At 41.7% G+C, this 21,455-nt stretch overlaps 1 protein-coding gene across 1 annotated transcript in view; it reads left to right on the forward strand.

Annotated features, from left to right (window-relative positions):
- Positions 1–21,455, forward strand: part of LOC138583665 (A-kinase anchor protein 13) — a 102,344-nt gene that overhangs the window by 25,724 nt on the left and 55,165 nt on the right. Inside the window, exons 8-9 of the mRNA XM_069655645.1 lie at positions 261–340; positions 19,765–19,819. Coding sequence (XP_069511746.1) covers positions 261–340; positions 19,765–19,819 — 135 coding nt within the window. The remainder of the gene's footprint in view (positions 1–260; positions 341–19,764; positions 19,820–21,455) is intronic.

Genomic DNA, 21,455 nt, shown 5'->3' on the forward strand with positions numbered 1-21,455 from the left:
TCAAAGTATGATTAATTCATTTACATCCAAATGGTTATTGTGCCCCTGGGAAATTTTGCTTTCAGGAGAGGTTTAATAGTACATAAAAACTTCAGACCCAGCTGCTGCAGAACTATTGTACACAATCAAACTCCTGAGTGTATCTGCAGCGAGGGCAGACAAGTCCCAGCTCCTTTCACTCTTAACACTTGTTATTGATTCTTATATTTGGAGGATTTACCAGTAGGACTGATTGTATTGTGTTGTGTGCATTTCTCCAGAGGTGATCCTGTCAGATCAAACTGCGGTCGGTGCAGCAGAGGAAGAAAAAGTTCCAGCGGAGGAAACGGACTCGTCCATGGTAAGATCAAAGTCTCCGCTGTCGTCATCAGGTATCGGGCTGTTTTTGGTTGTAGACATAGGTTTGATTAACATGAGTATAGGATGAGTCAATGTTTGCCCAATGTTTGAAACACCCTAAGCAACCTTTGGCTTGAAGATATACTGAACAAACAGTCAACCAAACTCTCTGAGCGATTACATCAGCAGGGATGCAATGTAACAGAAAGTTGCGTGGATCTTTTTCACTGCAGATGTTTCGGCCTGTCAAACACAGGTGTAACCAATAACATCTATAATTGCTGCATTAAAATGTTATTAGTTCCACCTGGGCCTTTTCTGCTATGATAAAACCCAAACTGTCTGCGGTGAAAAACGTCTGTCTGATTCGTTTAGAAACTTCCAAGCAGCAGGAGCGCTCCGGTGCTACGAGGCCATCAAAACAGATCAGCAGGGTTTATCCAGAACAGAAAACAACACGCACCGTACAGGACGGACTTTTGACAGGAGGGAAAAGGAAAACAGGCGGCGCTAATCAAGCAAACACATCAGTCAAATGCTAAATATAAAAAGGCTTGCTCTGCTCCGAGTTCACTCTAAATATAGCTGGGAAAGCTTGTGTTGGCTGTTAATACAACAATAATGATATCAAGAGAACAATTACACAGGGATACAAATATTCATGAGGACATTTTTAACCTTTTTAACATCCTTTAGAATCACATCCATCCAACCCATATATCTCTGTGTTTCAATAAACATCACATACAATAATAATAATAACTGCAGGTAAAAGGCAGATTAACATGCACTGACAGTGGGTTTAATCACACAGTATACATACATGATACATACATATCGTGAGTATACATGTTGATACTTATATATTGTTTATGTGGCGCTTGTTTTAAGAGCTGATCTCAACAACTATAGCGTGCAACATGCAGTGCAGTGCACAATCTCAGTCCTGTGTTTAAATGATGATGCTGCAATTGATTTCCATCGTGAACAGTTTAATCATTCTGCATCGTGTTTGCCTGGGGCGGCTGTGGCTCAGTGGTAGAGTCAGCCGTCTCTAAATCGGGAGGTTGAAGGTTTGATCCCTGACTGCTGCAGTCTCATGTCTAAGTGTCCTTGGTGCAAGACACTGAACCCCAAATTGCTTCCCTGGGCATAGCCATCGGGTATGAATGCATAGATTATAGATGCATTAGATCTTTTGCCATTAGCGTGTGAACGTGTGTGTGAAATGGTGAATGTGACATGTAGTGTAAAGGCGCTTAGAGAGGTCGGAAGAAAAAAAGCGCGATGTAAGTGCAGTCCATATACTATTTGCATGTAACAACCATGCACCTGTAGTTCAAAAGTAGTAAAACTTTTACTTCTCATCTTCACAGAATGTGATCAGAACTATGAGCAAAAAGAAACATGCATTCATGTTTAATGAAATAAATCAGGGCTCCTGTGAAGTCCAGACCTTAACTTTTTTTTTAACATCTTGTGTTTTAATATTTGGCAAGAATACCTGACGGATATCTTAAGTTAGGTCGACCATACATTTGGGAGAAGAAGAACAGGCTTTGTTTATGAGCAGCCTAACGTGCCAGCTAGAGATTTGCAGGGTGTTCAGGAATATTGATACCTGGAACATTTGTCCATTTAAGTAAAAACTTAAGAGACAGCTTTTTATATGTTTTTCTTTTGTAATTTTGATTAGTGCAGTCATTCAACAAGAAATACACAACCTGCAGGAGTATATGCAGTTTGCCCCCCATCTCATCCTGTAAGCCATGTTTTGCAGCTCTGTGCAGCCGCCCCAGCTCGGGCACGCAGCACATGGATGCGATCTTCAGCAGACGAGGCTTTTACTCTGAAATGTTGCTGACTAACAGATTCCTCAGCAGCCATAGACTGGAGTGGCTCTGCTTATTCCTGGGTTGCGGTTTAGGTCAGTGGCTTGTTCTGAATGCCAGATGTTTGACTGCAGGAGAAAAATACACACAGAGTGCAGGGTGCAGGGGTCGCCAGCAGAGGGCGATGTAGCATCAATGCCGACGATTTAGCTTTTCCCTTTGACCAGAGGGAGCATTTAATGACCTGCCATTTGATCCTGATCAAATCTGCTGTCATTTCTGTGATGAGCAGGAGACTTTGATTCATGCTGCTGCTGAGCAAACTGTAGAAGTGTAGGAGGTGAAGAACAGCCTGTTTACAGACTCAAGTAGTGATAAATAGATACTGTTACCTTCGTAAGAAGAAGCTTTATATTTAACGTTACAGCAACCATCAAGATTTATATTACACTTATTATACAATACATTTTAACCCTCAGTTCACAATACAATATTATAATAAGTGGATATTTGTGATTGGAAATTTAAAGAACCTAAGAAAAGAAAAAATTACAATGTGGTAATAAAGATATAATATATATCAGGCTCTCTATTTATACTTTAATCAAGAGCTAAGAATAAAACATGCTGGATAAGTGAATCTAAATGACAGCAACAACACATTATTAAATTAAATCAGATGTAAGGTTAATGAAGTAATTATGATAACAAAGAGCGTCCCGATGTAAGCTATTAGACGGCTGATAATCTAATCCCGGTTGAACCACCTTAGTGTGACATCTTTTGCAGTTAATAAATATAAGAACATAACTCTTTATCGTGCTCTGACAACATGGGTTTCACCAGCAGCTGTGAGAACTCTTCTCGAAATATAGACAGGAGTAGGGATGCTAATTTAGATTTTTTTTTTCTGAGCGATAACCGACCTCTGTTAAAGGTCATTAACTGTTAACGAAACAAACAGCCGGAGACCGACAACAAGCTCTCCACCATGCGCGCTCATTCTGATGCACGCTCTCTCTAATACTTGCAGAAAAAACACACTCGCACTCACAGACGCAACTAAGGAGGTACATTTATTATAATCCTCAGACATAACTACCTGTGGCACCGTGGATACTAATATACTGTCCTGTGTCCATAACGCACCTCTGGAGAATACAACCATGTGATCCAGCAGTAAATAAACATGTACACCCGACCTTTCTTTGATGGTCAGCACAAAGAAACACACAATAACATAAACATACAATAAACAACAACACAATAAACATAAGATCCTGTCCGATCCTGACACTGTGTCTGGAGTTTTAAATAATTAATGACTAATTAATAACATTCAATACGTTAACAGTAGAAAATAACAAGGCCAGGCCTACACCAGTCATTATGTAGGAGACAGTTTGTCTGCTGGTTTTGGTGAAGGAATAGCAACATGTGGACATGCTGTGGGGTTAGTCTGGTGCGCAGTCTGTTGACTGTGAGACCCGCCGCGGAGAATACCAGCTCAGACGGTACCGTGATGTCCCAGGAGCAGAGATCTGCAACAAAGCTTTGTGTTTTCAGTTTTATTTTAAAAACTGTTTAATCATGTTAATCAGTTAACATTCTTATTATCAGTCAACAGTTAAACTGTTAACTATTAATATCCCTAGACAGGAGATAATCTTTTTTTTTTTGCAATTAAGCGCGTGCATGCAGAGAAGTAGGGATGCAGGATAAGGATGTTTTTGAGCTGACACAGATAATTACCTGCCCCTGATGGCTGATACCGATTAGATTACCAATATATTTTTTTCCAAATTTTTGTATTTTAAAACATTAATAATGTGTAATGTTTATGCACACTAGATGACACAAGATGAAGTGAGCAAAGCTAGATATATATTCATATTCTATACTTAGCAAATTTAACTGACATCACTATTATTCACACACAGAAACCAGAACAGTCCTGAATCTTCAATCGTCATTCGTTTTTTAATTTAACAAAGTAAAAAGTACAAAGTAAATTTTTATTTACTTTAACAAAGAACATCAAAAAACCTAAAGGGATAGTTTGGTTTGTTTGAAGTGGGGTTATATGAGGTACTTACTAATATTAAGTGTACTACGTACAGTAGACAACAGCCCTTTCCCTCGGCAGGATGCCTCACTCTGCACAACGGCCCTGTATACCTACGCATGCAGCGCACGCTATCGATCAGCTGTTTGTGTCAGCGGTTAAAAGAGACAACAAACAAAATAGAATAGAATATTATGGAAACAACAAAGTGCCGTTCACAGTGGGGACCAGAGGACATTGTTTTCCTTCATGTGTTTTATGCCGTATGTCAGCTGTTTGTGTCAGAAAGTGCAGCGGCTAGCGCAGACTGAAATCGAACTTCACTTTTCTGAAGATATCACAGGTGGTGCTTGATTGTTTTTTTTCCCAGACTGTAAAAACAAAGATTACACCGAGTTCTGCTGAGCGATAATGGTGTTAGATAGCGGTGGCTAACTCCTCTAAATGTAAACATCAACACAGCGGTGATGCTGTGTCGGAATGTGTAGGCTTGTTAATGAGTAAAGGAAAGTTATTATTATCGGTTGTTTTTATCGGATCAAATTGTATTGTCGGAATAATAAATAATAATCAAATATTCCTATTATCTGCCGATCGGGCGGATGTATATCGTGCATCCCTCCAGAGAAGTCATTTAAACACCTGCTGTAAGACTAAACAGCAACAGTCAACTTAAATACCCTGCTGTCAAGGCCTGTTCAATAAACACTTTAATCCACCAGCGTTGCTTAGTGTGCATTCACAGCTTTGCTCTGCAACAACACCGTGAACGCAGCGGCAGCTCTGGAGATTTTACCTGTGATATTGCATTTTCCAACAGCTCATCGATGGGTGTGAACTCCACAGCCGAGGGCCAGGGAAGGCAGCCCTAACAATATAATATATAATGTGTAATACAGCCTATAAATCACAGTATTATTTACCAGACTGGCCAGGCTTGACTTCTCTGCTGTATGTACTGAACCTGGGGGAAACATTTTCTCTGTTTCTACAGAAGTGAAAAGTAGTTTTTCTTTACTGTTATGATCGGTCACAGTGCCCTCAGAACAGCATACACTTCAACTTCCTGTTTGTGTTCTTGCTTTCCTCGCTTGTTCCTTTGCTTTTACCAGTTCTCATGATATATGACGTACAAATATGGAGAATTAATAGCTACTTATGTTGTGAGAAGGACGTATTTAGACTCTTGAGGCAGCCTCAGTAACTGATGAGAAACATCTGCCAGTTGTATTAATGACTGCTGTTCTTAATACAGAGTGTTTTGTAATGTCAGTGGTTAAGGCAATGTGAATAGCAGCTTGTGTCTTTTAACGTGACTCCTTTATGTGTTTGTGTGTGAGTAAGAATGCGCCTGTGTGCTGTGTAACCACCTCCTGGTGTTGAAAGATGGAGTAATACAGGCTGGGAAGCTGCTTGGGGAATTCAAGCAACATTATGTAACGATGTGACCTCAAAAATAACAGCGTCAAGCTTTTATATAGCACACTGACTTGTAACAGGGAGAATGGTCCTTCTTTTATCCCCTTGTGCGTACCGTTTTATTGCACGGCTTCCTAAAGGAAAACACCTCCTGTTGCATGTGTTCGCTTGATGTTCTCAGTGCGGACTTAGAGGCAGGCGTGAAAATCACAAAGATCTATCGAACAGAAGTTTATATTCAAAGTTTCTGTGCAAACTCTGTGGCTCATTTGGTCCAACGGATTGATCGTAGTGTCTCCATGAACTTTGAAACACCTGGCGCTCTGTGAGTTTGGATAAGAGGAGAGCTTGATTTGTTTGTGGCCTGCCAGGATTCACGCCTTCGTGCTATTGGCCGGCAGGACCCGAGATCAAAGCCAGCCAGGAGGTGCTCATCCACATTTTACAGGCTGTCTCTTACGCTCATTTATCATTGGTTTTTGTATTGTATCTTTGTCATCATTAAATACAATAACAAAATGTGAGGAAAATGACAGCGGGGAGCAGAGCATTGGGGTCCTTCTCCAGAGAAAAGTAGGGAAAATAATGATGAAATATTCTGAAATTTGGCACTTATATTCAAGACTTGAAACTTCGCTACATTATCCATCTCCACATTACATTAGCGTTTTCATTTGGAGATTTTCATGTTAATAGTGCTCCTTTGTTATTAAGTTATTTGATAATACTTCACTCACTGCTACATGTAGCTTCTAAACTGCTGCAACTAGGGGAGGGAGTTGCAGGTAACTAACAATACGCGATACATTGCCCACGATAACATGATACAGCGATTCTGCGATAATTTATATATTGCAAGACAATCATATAATAGTAGTAGTAGTGACGCGGTGAGTACATATGTCAATTAAAATAGGGATATTTGGTGCCAGCCTTTCCATAATTGTATTGCAGGAGTCAGGACGACGATATATTGCTGTATCAATAATTTGTCCCTCCTCTAGCTGCAACTATTCCTGAAAAAGAGCTAAGTCTTGGCTGCTTCAAATATGTTAAGATGCATGCCATCACATGACAAGACTCGGCCTGTATACACCATAAAACACAACACATCTCTGTGTATGACGCCACTTAAACAAGTCTCTAACTTGTGAGCCAGAAAGCAAAACAGACAGGATGGCAGATGCTAAAAGCTGCTACTGCTGTTGAAGCTCAGAGGGTGACCGAGCCTTCTCAGTCGCAGCTCCAAAGCTCTGGAACGCTCTGCCTGCACATGTTCGGCTGTCCCCCACACTGCCTGTACTTTATTTCATTTTCTTTCCTACTGGTCTTAACACTTTTACTATTTTATGGTCCTGTTGTCTTTAAATTGGTCTTTTATTGTGATGTTTTAATGTTTTGTTTTTAAGATAATTTTTGGGGCTTTTGGCTTTATTTGTAGGACAGCTGAAGAGAGACAGGGAATGTTCGGAGTAGAGAGTGAGGGCTGACATGCGATGAGCGAGAGTGCCATCAGTGTGAGGAGGACTGTAGCCTGTATACACGGGGTGCCTGCTCCACCAACTGAGCTAAACGAGCGCCCCTTTTTTTTAATGTTTGATTGTGCAGCACTTTGGTCAGCTTTCGTTGTACATTTGGATTGTATTGGACTTGCAAAGCAAGCTACGCCTTTATTTCTAAGATGCAGTTCAATGTGTTTAAATGAACACTTCATTTCTACACGTTAAAAAATATTCTGCAGCATTAATTATTATCATTATTGCTTCAATTTATAAGAAAAATAGAAAATAAAAAAACATCCAGATATCATGATCACAGGCATGGATGCGATTGGCTCTGATGAGTAGCTGGACTGTTCTGTATCCTCCCCTTGTGGGTGAGCATATAATGTGAGGTACATTTAATTTGCTTCACTGTAAAGTTTCCGGTCGTATCCATCATGCGACAAAGGGGCAGTCTCTCCCTGAAGGCGCCTCACAGGTGGCCTCAAGTACATCCTCATCCAGCAGGGGGGGTTGAATCTCAGCAGCATGAAGTGTGATGATTGAATCACTTTAACTAGTAAAGTAATAATGCCCTGCTGCCATCTGTCACGCTTTAACAATGTACTACTTTGACTGCCTGATTTACACAATGAGAGAGAGATATTCAAACACTTACTGAGGTAGAGAGAGAGAGAGAGAGAGAGAGCAGGAGCGTGAGTCAGGAGAGTTTAGAGTTTAGAGGCGACAGAGGATAAGAAGAGGGAGGGAGGGAGGAGGAGAAGGAGGGAGGGAGTAGAGCTTGAGTCTGGGAGAAGGCTGCCTCTGTGTCCAGATGTGAAGCTTAGCAGACAGCTTCAGCTCTCCTCAACAGTGTTTCTGCTGGATTGTAACCTCCTGCTCACTACGTCTGCTGTGGATATTTAAGGGACAATGTACGAACGACACAAGCGGAGGTACAGCCTCTGTGCCAAAGGAGAGAGAGCTGTAGACGTGGTTTTGATTAAGGTAGGCAAACACATCGGCACTTTCAAACAAAGTTGCTTGGTTTGATAATACTGGTACTGCTTTGGTAATAACAGTCATTTGAAGAGAAGCTTTGAAAACACAGTTGTTAAGTGCTTCAAACAGATAAAAGATAATGGCAAGAGCATTAAAAGCAAAGTAGGGAATAAAAAAAGGCTGAAATCATAAAAGGAAGCTGTAAAAAGGAGGTCAAATCTAATTAATGAAGTAATAACGTGGAATTAAGAGAGTCCTGGGAAGTAATTTAACAGCTGAAGCTCCTCAGACAGTTTGTTTCTGAAGGCCTGATCACACGTCTTCCGAGGAATCGTGGAGGAAAAGTTTCCTCTTAAGTAAAACATGATCAAAACTGTCTCACTGTGCTCCAGCGTGTTCGGGCAGACCTGCAGTCGTCCGCCCGGGGTGTTGTGATGGGGTTTGCTGTGTTGCACCCTGGGAGATGATTGCATGGTTGTTGATAGTGGCCCTGCACACGCAGAGTGCTGATTATTTTGGGGTGGAGTGTGGTTTCTGGATGCATGCTGCACTCCATCCATCTCTGTGGAATAACAGTGTATGAAAGTTAATGAGGCTCAGGCAGTTTAAGGTCTGTCCTGGACTCTCTGGTCAGGAGAGTTGTCTAAAAGAGTATAAAGCTAAAACAGAATTTAACGTCCACTGACGTTCTTAAAAAGTCAAAGCTCCTGTTGCCTTACCTTGAAGCTTCTGTGTAACTATTTGAACTGCAATCTTTCTGAATGGGATCCTTTAGCAGCTACAAGTGCTGTTTAAAGTTCAATGTCAGCAGTGAATCCTGTTGATGTTGTGATATCAGTCATAGTAGAATTCCTGTACACAGTTATTAACCTGCTCCAACCAATGTTTATACTTTATTACTTGTGCAGTCAATTCAGTTGATTAGCTCAGTGGATATGATGTTCATATGTGTTTCTCTGTTTTGCTTTGAAGGCCATGCTAGCAGCACAGAGTGGTACGGATGGCATGTCAGCCTGTTTGTTGGTTGTCTGATCCAACACTTTGTCCGGACTGAAATGTCTCAACAGTTAGATTACCACTCAGATTAAGGGTTATAATGAAATCTGATGCAGACAGTCATGTTTCCTCAGGATGAACTGCAATAACTTTGGTGATTCACGCACTTTTCATCCAGTGCTACCTGCATGTTCAGTCATATTCTGTCAGCTGCCCGTGGTTTCTGAACAAACACCTTCAGAAGTTTTGACATTTCCACCCCAAACTACGACAGCGTACTGCATTCACTTAAAAAAAAAAAGCTCTGTTTCTGAATTAATGAGTTGATTATGTCCAAATTATGGGAAAAGTTTTCATTCAAAAAAATTGCTGGTTTTCCGAATCAATGAGATACTTTGAAACCCTGCGAGAGGCTCTCGTGCACACACTGAAGCCGCTTTCCCGCTGGTCCAAAAACCCACTAACACCCGGCTGGGAAAGGTTACAATCGGCATTCAGACCCAGGTCAAATGACTCTGCAGTAGACTCGGGTAATTATCGCCTCGGCTCTGATCGTCATTGATGGGAACACAAAACCTGTGTCGACACGCTAATCTCCGCCCTCTCCGGTGCGATGTTATGCTCCATCTGTAACTTCTGCGACTCCTCGTCATCTCAGCTACAAATTCCGCCCGTCTCCGTCCGAGCAGCGCTCGAACATTGTTCTAAATATGTCGTCGCTGAGTTTGATAAACAGACTGAATGAGTAGTAGATACAATAAAGACCTAACCACCAAAACATCTTCACTGTTTACTATCCCTGTTTCATGACGCAGCAGAAAAGAGACTGAAAGGAGGATACTTCACTGGCAATGGGAATAGAGGCAATCAGCATTTTTAAGTGGGTCTTCCCGCTGCTGCTTGATCAGTCTGACTAACAACAATAACATCTATCTAACTTAAAGACACAATTATCTCCCAGTGTCTCAAAATAAAACCGTATTAAACTCAACAGGTGGGACAAAATCCATCATTCGTGTAATAAAAGCTAATCGCAGGATTTTGAAAGAATATTAATTCAAGTGAATGCAACACACTTGTGTAAGAAGCAGCTGTAATTAATGTTAAACTGTTATTGGTAGATATTAGCATGCTACAAGTTGAGCTGAGTTGGTAAACCTGGTAAAAATGACACCTGCTAAACATTTGGATTGTCAGTGTGTTAGCAGACTGGTGTTAGCATTGAACAGATTTACTACTTTAGAGTGTAGAGCCCCGCTGGTAGCTCTGTGAGGCTGTGTTTAAGCAAATCTGTCACTGCAAATAAACAGAAGTGCATGTCATTAGACTGTATTTAACTTTTACTGTAATGAGACTCGTGTTATAAACTGCTTTAGAAGTCTAAACTTTATGTCTGTATAGAGGAACTGAAAGCACATCATCCTTTTATCTTCATATACTGTACACCCTGATCGCCCCTATGTGATTACAGCTACTACACTCATCTATTGCATCATTTCTGTCCCCCCTCTGTTTATTTTCCTCCACTTCATTTTCCTTGCTGAAGGCTTTTTTGGTCAGGGCCTAAGGTTAGAGGTCGTGGTATGTTGTACAGATTGTAAAGCCTGTGATTTATAATATTGGGCTCTATCAATGAAATTAACTTGACTTATAAAGTGGAAAAAACTTATAGAATCTGGACTTTACTTAGCAAGTACTAACTAATAAGCATCAACTAAACAGGACCGATGTAATTCAATCTAAGCTAATGACTCAAAGTGAATAATTTCCACATGAGTATTAACTATAATCCAAACACTTAACCGCTGACCTGCAGTGCGTCATGGTGACCGTCATGCTGTCTGATAGTTGTGACATCCAGAGTCCGCCTGGGAGGTACAGAAAGGAAAACATCTATGAAGTGGATGGCTCTGCTTTCTGTAACACCTCTCTTCAGTCTATTGTCACTTTCTAAACTTGCTCCTGATGTCAGCTCCTCTTTTCACCCGGCGAGTGAAATAGCAGGGATGACAGTGTGTGAGAGAGAGAGAGAGAGTGAAGGAGTGAGAGAGAGAGAGGCAGAGATATGGTGGTGTGGGAAAAAGGCAGCGCTGGGCTAACGGTTTCCTCTGGCCTCAGATGGAAACAGGCGTTCGGCCAAATGACTTCATTCCAACCAGCGTTTCACATCCCAGCATCTCTGCTGGCCCAGAGTCACAAAACACATCATCAGTTACTTCCTAAGTACAGTAACTGTGAATGAGGCTTTATAGTAACTAACATAGTACTACTGTATGTACAACAGGGCCCTTATTTCCTCTGTAGCAGCATTTCTAACATTCTTAAAGGTTTTATGATCACAGGAATATAGTCCTGAGCTCTTTGCTTGTTTACTACTGATCTACTATCTAAAGATTCTTCTGCTGATCTAAAAGAAAGCCAGTCAGTATGAACCAACATGAGTGCCGCTGTAACCCTTTCAGCTCTCTAAAAGAAATGGGTACAGTAGTGTCATGTGACGTGTTTTTTTTCTACAGCTTAATAGACAAAAAAACATATAGATCCAAAACAACTTAATGTGTAAAAAAATAAATGAAATATTTTGTAACTCTTTTAGGTTAGGCTCTTCTGCACCAGAGATACAGGGCTTACACGGGTGTTTTGCTTATTGTGATGTAATCTCTTGCATGCAAGGCCATGTCTATGTGTACACAGATATTTTCCAAAACAGTTTTTCCCTCCTGTGTTACCAAAAAAACACGTCCACACAAGCACGGTTATTAAAAAAATCCCCATCCAAACGAAAACGCAAAAACACAGCAGAAACGCTGTCATGAGATGCCACCGCAACAGGCGGCGATATAACCCGGGCATGCAAAGAATAAAAAGAAAATCGCAGCCAATCAACAGTCTGAAAAAATCTGTTGCAGGAAGCAGTGCATCCCGACGCTTGTTCCTCAACATAGTGGACGAGTAAAAGTACATATAATATGTACATATGTGTAAACATGTAAAAAGTCCTGTTAGCGAGGTTAGAAGCTTCACTGTTTTTGTCACGTCATTTTGCAAGGAATGTCGCCTCATCAGTGACGCCTCACAAAGGAGATAACAGCGCACCGCCTGACGTCGCGAACCAAAAAAAACGCTGTTTACCCCATCTACACGTCTCCGTGGAAACAGAGTTTCTATAAGTCTCTGGCCGGAGTTTTACCGTTTTCAGTGACCTAAAACGACCTTTGTGTGTGGACGAACGGCCAAAACGCAGAGAAAGAGCTAAAATCTGTACATCTGCGGTTTTACAGGCCATGCTCCAACGCTCTTACTTCAAACAAAATTCTGCAAGGAACAATCCCCGAATGCTCGATTGCTTCCACCCTCTGCCCCCTGCACACTTTACCATGTTGACCACAGCATGTAACGTGCAACTTAATGATGATATAATGAAGGCTCTAGCTTCGGTAGTTTTTATTTTAGGTGGATTAATAACAGGATCATGTATCCCCGACCATTTTGCTGCCAGAGTGTCTACCCAGTTTTTACCCCACTTAACGCCATGTAATGACGCCATCAGCAAACATAGAACATGATGACGCAAAAGACTAAGTTTGAGCTTTCGGCTGGAAAAAGAATGAAGCCTCTAGCTGTAAGAATTTTTATTTAACAGTGATTTAAACAGGATCATGTTAAAAAAAACCCCTCCTGTTATAATTCTCCTGCGGTCGGTTTATAACAAGAGCGCCTTCAACCAGAATATGCAGATTCAATCCCCCACATGTTCTCCAGCAAATCCCTGTCAGCTCCTCTTGTGCTCGGCTCCGTAGCTGACTGCGACCTCTCTGTGAAGGCAGGTTGGAAAAAAAGGATTTCAGTTAAGGAAGCTTCATAATTTGTCTTAAAATGTTAAATTTAATCCAAAACAGATCCTGTGCAGCAGTCGGGTCACTGTCTGACAGGTGATATGTTCCTATTTATCCCGTTTAGGTTGTTTTCAGTGCACTTTCACTGCAACAGAGACTCGCCCTCAGGTCTGCTGCAAGCTGCCCTCAGGGTGAAAACTTTGTGTGCATACCTGGCTGGAAACAGTCATTCAGTCAGCCTTGGCTTCCTCCAGCGCTGTGGAGCCTCTCTGGACGCCTGCCTGTTTAGAAAGGAGGCAGCGCTCCAGGTCCTGCCTGCCCCGGCAAACACACACCAGCCCGCCTTTTTTATTTTTAAACCAGATGTGTTTTTACTGGGTACAGTTTAGACTCCCCCGACGCTACAAATATGCACTGAGCTGTTCAGAGTCCGGCTGCCAGCTTCCAGAGGGGGGATCGGTTCTCACTCGCTTACTGACTGACTGACCGGTTTGCAGGCCTTCTAGCTGCTAGCTTTAACACTTTTTTAACGGATGTTTGGTTGGCTGACTGGTGAGAAGACTGGCTGTCTTACTGCCTGTTACCTTGTGCTTCCAGAGGCCTGCACTAACAAGAGAATTAAACACACCTTTGATATCTTCTGGCTTCTGCCGAACAAAGGCCATCTTGCTAAGCTGTCAGACGACGCTGGCTATCAGTCAATTGACCACAGGGTTTCACATAAATAGACGTTCTTTGCAGCATCACAAACATTGCTTCGTGTTCTGGCAGCAGAGCATCGTATTTTCCTAACTTTGAGCAAACTAATGTAAGAAAAGTACAAAGAAGTTAACACATAATCCAGACCAGAAGCAACACAGCTGCAGCTTCCAAACACAGGAAGGACAGCTGGCAAGAAAGACCGTGTGACTGTGTGAATGCGCAAATTAAGGCTTATAATATTACTGCCCCATCATTATGGCATCAGTAGCTCTGACTATAATTACATCTGTGTATTCCATTAAATTAATGTCTTACTCAGATGAACTTTTCTGGAGATTTTGGACTTATTCTTTCAGCTGCAGCCCCTGAGGGGTCAAACAGATGTGGAGAAAACAAAAGAAATCATATAAAAACAGAATTCAAAGCCGTAAATAGACTTACTTTTATATCTTATTAATAAAATATCACACTTTTTTAGGGCCAGAGTGTTTTGCTAGTCTCTAAACACTCTGATCTTCCTCCCATCTCATGATCTGTAGCACACAGAGCTCCAGGATCCAGAGAACTGATTGCTCTGTAGGTAATGGATCCCATCGGCTATAGTCTGACAACAATACAGCCTCTGTGGACAACGGTGAACATGCCGGGCGTGTAGCCAGCAGTTAGTGACAAACAACTTCCAATCAAGACTTTTTTTTATTTTTTATTTTATTTCTTTGGCTTTTTATGCCTTTATGTCAGAGAGAGGACAGTGGATAGTGGCAGAAATGGGGGAAGAGAGAGTGTGGACGACAAGCGGCAAAGGGCCGAGGGCGGGAGTTGAACCCCGGGCATCCGCATCGAGGACTGTAGCCTCTGTATATGGTCGCCTCTTTTCCACGCGCTGCATTGTTTACAGAAAAAGAACATGCTGATCTTGTGATTTACTGTTATTAACAGGTCTTAAGTTGGCTGAACATCATGATGCAGATTAGTTAAAAGTAATGCTTGTTTGTTGAACGGAGGTCGGATCGATCATTTCTGATGCATTCAAGGAAGTCGGGAAATCTAAACGCTGAACGGCTGTCATGACACAGCGTCAAGGGAATTTATCTCAAGTTGATCCAAAACATATTGTTAGCTGTTAGCATGCATGTCTTTTAGAGATTAATAAGAAGCTAAATCATCATCAGACAACTGCTGATGGGAGCCGGGATGTCACTAAGGCGCATTACGTTCCGCCTGCTTTTGTTCTCCTCACGGACTGTTTTCCCTGCATACGCCGCAGCCTGCTGATACATGATTGGTCAATAGTACTCGGACTACAAGCGTAGTTCAAACAGAAACCAGAACACTTGCCATGCCTAAAATCCACGGCCCTGCCTACAGATTCTACATTTCTTTGTAGAATCTGTAGAGATTACTCTGTAGACAATGCTTTGTTTATCTCTTATGTATATTGATAGTACTGCAAACCTGGAATTAATCCTGAATTTACCTTGTTAAGCAAATCCTGCTTTGAAGAACAGGCCTCTGATCTGTATAGGACAAAACATACCTACCTCCTCACTTAAACTGATCTTACTGCATGTCTGACCCTACTTTTTACCGCTTTCATTATTGATAGATGTAGATGTATAGAAAGATGAATGGAAGTTTCACAAAAATGTCTAGAACTAAAGTGGAAAGATTGTTATTTCTGTCGTTTCGGTGTCTGATGTTGTTGTTAAGAGACAGAGAGTTTATGTTCATGCACATCACTGACTTTTAAAGTAGCTTCAGGGTTGCGATGCAGCGAGCGTCACTGATCTGAGAGGACAAAATAGAAGCTTCTCCAATTTATATCACAGCATCAACATCTCCTTTTAACCCGCCACACTCTTTTATTCAGTGTTCTTTCATGTCGCCAGTCAAGTGGACATGATTACACCAAGTAATATGAACTGCAATACACCGCCAAAATAAAGGAGACTTGTGATGTGTTTCTTGTATGAGTAGCAGGTACATTTATATATGAACTATCCCTCTGTGAAGAGTCCACTTCTTATCCATTCAATGCTTGAGTTTATTTCAATGAATAATCGTTGCTTTAACACAATAAAGCAGTTCTCTAACAGTCTATAAAAACACTCAAAGCTGCTTTTTCCTTCACTTTGGCTTTTATCTGAAATTTATTTCAGGATTCTTTGATTTATTTGAAGTTCTTCTGCTGCTGCTCCGCCGTGAGGTCGGGCCATGTAGCCTTTTGTAATTTGTTGAACACTGGCAATCATTTAACTTCTGAGCGGAACCTGTGCGTACATTTGTGTGTGTGTGTTTTCATCTATGTGTTTGTGTTTGAGTGTGTGTGTGTGTGTGTGCGTACGGGCGCCCTCTGTGCCCAGCTAATCTTTCCTCGTCAGCGTGTTTGTTCTCTCTCAGCGGGCTCTGTTTGATATCTGAACACAGCTGTGAGGAAAGAGAGAGCCTGTGTGTGCATGCATCTGTGTGCGAGTGTGAGCATGTGTGTGTGTTGGGGGTTTTGTTGTGTGTGTGTGAGACTTGATGAGTGAATAAAAGGAGCATAAGTGTTTGTAGTATGTGTGCACACATGTCTGCAACACTGCTGGCTGATGGAGGTGCATGTACACGGGGCCAGTTGGTTTGCAAGTGCCTGTCACTGTGTGTGTAGAAAGTTAGACACACACACACACACACACACACACACACACACACACACACACACTCCCAGGCCCGGAGAACAGAGCTCAGTGTTTCTCAGGGGTCTCAGCGGGCCTGTCAGTAGCCCACTCTGGGACAGTTGAGGGTAAGTTGTTTAGAAACTGGGCTCAGCCCCCTCAACCCCAAAGCATTCTGGGAGTTTGACCTTGCTGGTTGGTTGGGACTCACTCATCCTCCTCTGTATAATGTCTCTGATTAGTTTTTAACCTCCTGACTTGGTTCTTTTTTTGCTTCTGTCTCTGTTCCCTTAAAGAGTGCAGTGGATGCTCCAGTTTAGTTGTGACTTCTTTCCTCTTTAACCGGAGCACTCTCTGTTTGTGTGTCGCTGTCTTATCGAGTGTAGGTAGGCAATATGAATCCTGTGGAGGGAAGAGGGGAAACTACTATATAAGGAAGTCATTATTTAATTAAATTGTTGTAAAGTAATGTGGACCAAATATTGAATTCAAATCAGGTTTAAATTAATTGAAATCTTAAGACTAAGATCTTTTTATTAATCATGCAGAAATGTCAAATATTTGCTGCTTCAAGCGTCTCTAATGTGAGGATTAGCTGCTCTTTCTCTGTTCCATATGACTGTAAATGTTTGATAGAAAGAGCTTCCCTTTTTAAGTCCCTTACCTGACCTCTGGTAAAGTGTGATTAGGTGTGCAACTCAAAAGTTTTCGTCAATGGCAGCCAGTTTAGCTCAGTGGTAAAATCGCAAGTCCCATGTACAGCGGCTCAGTCCTCCATGCAGCGACCCCGAGTTTGACTCCCACCCACACTTGGCCCTCTGCCGTGTGTAATCCCCACTCTCTCTTCCTACGCCTCCGACTCTTATCCACTGTCCTCTCTTTTGAAATAAAGGCATAAAAGGCCAAACACACATCAATATACAAAATCATTAGTATTAGGATGTGATATTCTCTGATACGTCTGCCATGATGTGTGTTTTGAGTTGATTCAACTCAGGGCCCTGTAATCAATGAGACTATCAAAGATCGCTTTAAAACAATCAGTTACATTTATATCAACCCACAAAAGTCATTCCAGACTATTCCAAACATTAAAACATTTGTATACAGACATTAATGGTAATGCCAACACATCAGGAAGTCACTGTCACCATGAAGAAGTCACATAAGATCCTATAAAATCACAAATCATTATTATGATTCTTCGGTTTTTATATGGATAAACTGCTACTTTATGCCTTTTTTTAATAAGTGAGATTTAGGAGTGCTCATAAGTGAACCTGTGTACTGAGTTAGGTTGCTGTTTCCAAGTCTTTCCAGTCTTTAGGGTTATCAGCTGTTGGCTTTAGCTTCATGTAAGGTGAACACACAAGTGTCTTACCCCAGCTGTTTTGTTCCCTGCTCTCATTCAGTCCAAAGACTTAATATCAACTTCTATCTTAGCTTGACTTCTCACTTCACACAAGGAGTAGTTGTTTTTTATTAAAGTTCTTCTCAGCATGACCAAAAAAAAAAGTTAAATGTAGCATTGAACCAGTAAACCGTTCACTACCATAGATCTGATGACGGCTACAGGATCCATACAGGACTCTAGGACCCTACCCTACAGGACCCTAAAAGTCGACCTTTGGACTGGATCAGTCGAGCCCTGAGACCCAGAGTGAAGTCACTTCTGTCTGTCAATCACTTCACTGTTGTTTAGCTGTCATTATCCACAAAGCCATGCAGGAGCAACAGCATGGCAACTTAACTTACAGAGTCTCACAATGAACCCTCAGAGTCTGTAGACGGGGTCTTTACTAGGAGCTGAACAATCAGCAGACGTCTCCTCCGTGTCAAAACAAATGTAGCCTACCCGGTACTTACGATCTCTGTCACTCTTCGGTAGGACTTCAAGGACTTGGAGCATAACTGAAGCTAGCTGTTGTTGACCAGAGGACCAAAATCATTCATCTGGTTTTTGATATACCGAAGAAGGACAATAAACTGACTTGAAACATTAAGAAAGTAGTCTGCTTGAAAAGTTATATATATAGTTATATCCGGACGACAGGCGGCTCTTGTGGAAAAATCTGTTAAACGAGCATCTTACAGGGAAACATGACTCACGTAGGCTCATATAGGATCTTAGTGTGTCACTGAAATGAAAAAAAAACAACAACCGAATAGTCAAAGCTTTTTATTGAACAGCCAAATCTGATTTGATTGACACAATTCAGAGTCACGTTCAGGCCTGGAAGTACAAAGACAGCATCAGTGCTTGAAACTCGAGCATCGACTCGGTGGCCCGTGGTTGAACAGCACCTCTGCCTTGTTCCTCTGATTCCTCTAAAGGTTGTGGTCTTTAGATCAGGGACGTGTTTGTTCTACGTCTGGAGGGTTCTTTGTACAAGTCTCACACAGCAGAGTTTAAAGGGCCTCGCTAAAGCCTGTTGATCTGAGCCAGACTTAACCTGGGTTTACTGGGGTTAAGAGTTAAGATTTAAGGAGGGGAGAAAACATGCTACAGGAGGCAGAAAGCAGGAAACAAATCTTTGAAGGAGGATGTATCAACTTTACTCCTTTTAAAGGAGCTTTAGCTTGAATCAGAAACCCCTTTACTCCTCAGTAAAGCATGTTTCCAACCAATAAGGCTTTGGTAACTATTATCTCTGATGAAGAGCTTTGACTTGGCAATCTGTTTTCCGTCTACTCTGTTTGTTAAAGGGACACATTGAAAATCAAAGCTCGTCATCCTCGTCCTTTATCTACACGTCGTTGATGGAGCTCATTAAAACACAATGAGCTTCTCTGAGTCTCTGTTAGCTTCACATTCAGAGCTGTCAGTCAATTCTGCAGAGCTTCGGCCAAACTGTTGAAGCTTTTGTTTCGCCTGCACAGAGGGGGGGGGTGCCTGTGGCTTGTGTGAGCTAAAACCAGCACACACACGCGCACGCCAACACACACACACACAGCTGTTCTATAGACATTCAGACCACAGAGGAAGCAGAGCCGCAGCGTTGTGTGTTCACAGCCAACCACAGATCTCTGTCAGGCAGAGTGTGTGTGTGTGTGTGTGTGTGTGTGTGTGTGTGTGTGTGTGTGTGTGTGTGTGTGTGTGTGTGTGTGTGTGTGTGTGTGTGTGTGTGTGTGTGTGTGTGTGTGTGTGTGTGTGTGTGTGTGCGTGTCAGTGTAACTGTGAGTTTGAAGGCTGAAAACAAACCAAAGTTGGATCTTTCCAAACAGTTCCTCTGTGGGGAACGAGCCTGAGCGTAGCTGCCCAACCTGATGAATACTCTTAAGTCATCTGTTATAAAGAGCGTCTTGTCGTTGCCTCCCATCCTGTGTAGCGAGCAACACTTCCTATCCGCCACGCTGCTCTGCATCATTATTTCTTTTGTGGGTGACGATCACATGTTGCTGAGGCTGATTCAGTGTCTTCCTGTTTCTCTGTAGATCCACCGAGACAGAGAGGCGTCGTTTCATCAGCCTTGCAGCACTCAAAACTCAGGTAAGAGTTTGTGTTTGCCTCTAATGATCTAACCTTAATGTTCAGAGATTCAAATGCCTTTTTTATGCATCATTCTGTGCTTTGTGTTTAGATTATTCTCTCCCATGTGTGACTAATGTGTAGAAGTGGGTCCTTTATGCATCATTGTTCATGCTGGAAGTCGCTGTATCCTTTGTATCCCAAGGAGCCCATTTGTTTGAAGTGACAGCAGCTGGATGTTTGTGTGGCGACTTTTCAAACAGTCTGGGTGAAGTATCTCTAACACAAAGCAAAGGCACTTTCATCATTTGAGCCTCAGCATTTTGACAGCAGCCTTTTCTTGGTAAATTCAGTACTGTAAAGCCAGCTTAGCAGCCGCCGTGTGCCAGTTTTTTCTCCTAAAAAGAGGAAATTTGGACCATCGGACATCATTTAGCTGGTTTTTAACGCCAAGTCAAAAATTGGACTAATGTGAGATTTTGTAGGCAGATACTTGTAGTTTTGGAGTAAAGCCTCTGATCATCCCTGATGGTATTTTTGATCATCTGGTTCATTTCATGCCAAAGAATTTCAGGTATTCAATAGACAATGCTGTAAATGTGGTGTTTTGTGAAAGAGGCTAGTTTCTAAAACAACACAGGAGCCATCGTGCTGTCAAATCAGACATATACTGTAAACATGATGAGAGAGGTAGCTGCTAAAAACTGCTAACACAAAGGTAATAGATGTCTCAGGTCTAAAAACAATGTGGGGTCCAGAGTTACATGTGGCTGGACTGATTGAGGGGTGTAAGAGAAACTGAAACCTCACTGAGCATTTTCTATTACTTGTGTTGACACTTGTGGAGATTTTCATTCGCAATTTTCTTTGAAAAATTATTTTTTATTGGTGATTTAATATAGGAATAGTATCAATAAGGCCTTACACTAAGACAGAAGACAGCTAGCTGAAACAGACTAAGCAATTGTGTGTGTGTGTGTGTGTGTGTGTGTGTGTGTGCGTGTGCGTGTGCGTGTGCGTGTGTGTGTGTGTGCGTGTGCGTGTGTGTGTGTGTGTGTGGAGTTTTTGACAGTTATCAGAGCTGTAGAACACTTTTATCTCACACAGCATGCACACACTGAGAGCCATATTTCAGGGTTAAACAACATATTTGATCATTTATAAGGTACCTTCAGCTGAGCCACAGCAGCTAAAGTGAGCATCAAACCTCTTGCAAGCTAACATTAGTGCTAGCTAACAAATATTGTCAACAGCACTAGCATAAATGACTGTTAGCTAGCCAACATTACAGTTAAGCTGGAATTTTATTATATGTAACACTAATAAACAGCAATGTTAGCTCTGAAGTGGTTGAATGCTAATATTACTTTACTGTTAGCAGCACTATCTTAAATTACTGTTAGCTAGCCAACATTACAGTTAGCTGAAATGTTGTTGTGCGGTGTAACACTATTAAAGACTAACGTTAGTCTGGAACTGATTGAATGCTAACATTAGCTGTTGTCTAATAGTTATAAACTATGTTAATTTAAAATGAAATATGGCTCCATGTACCTCCAAATTTTCACTACACATTGTCTTATAGTTGCCTATCATTTGGAAGTGGTGAAATGTTCATGATGCATCATATCCCGTGTTTAATACGAACCTGGAACAT

The sequence above is a fragment of the Semicossyphus pulcher genome, unplaced genomic scaffold, assembly GCF_022749685.1.
Source record: "Semicossyphus pulcher isolate SPU_LCO1_2020_fin unplaced genomic scaffold, fSemPul1.0.p SCAF_1, whole genome shotgun sequence".
NCBI classification, from domain to species: Eukaryota; Metazoa; Chordata; class Actinopteri; order Labriformes; family Labridae; genus Semicossyphus; species Semicossyphus pulcher.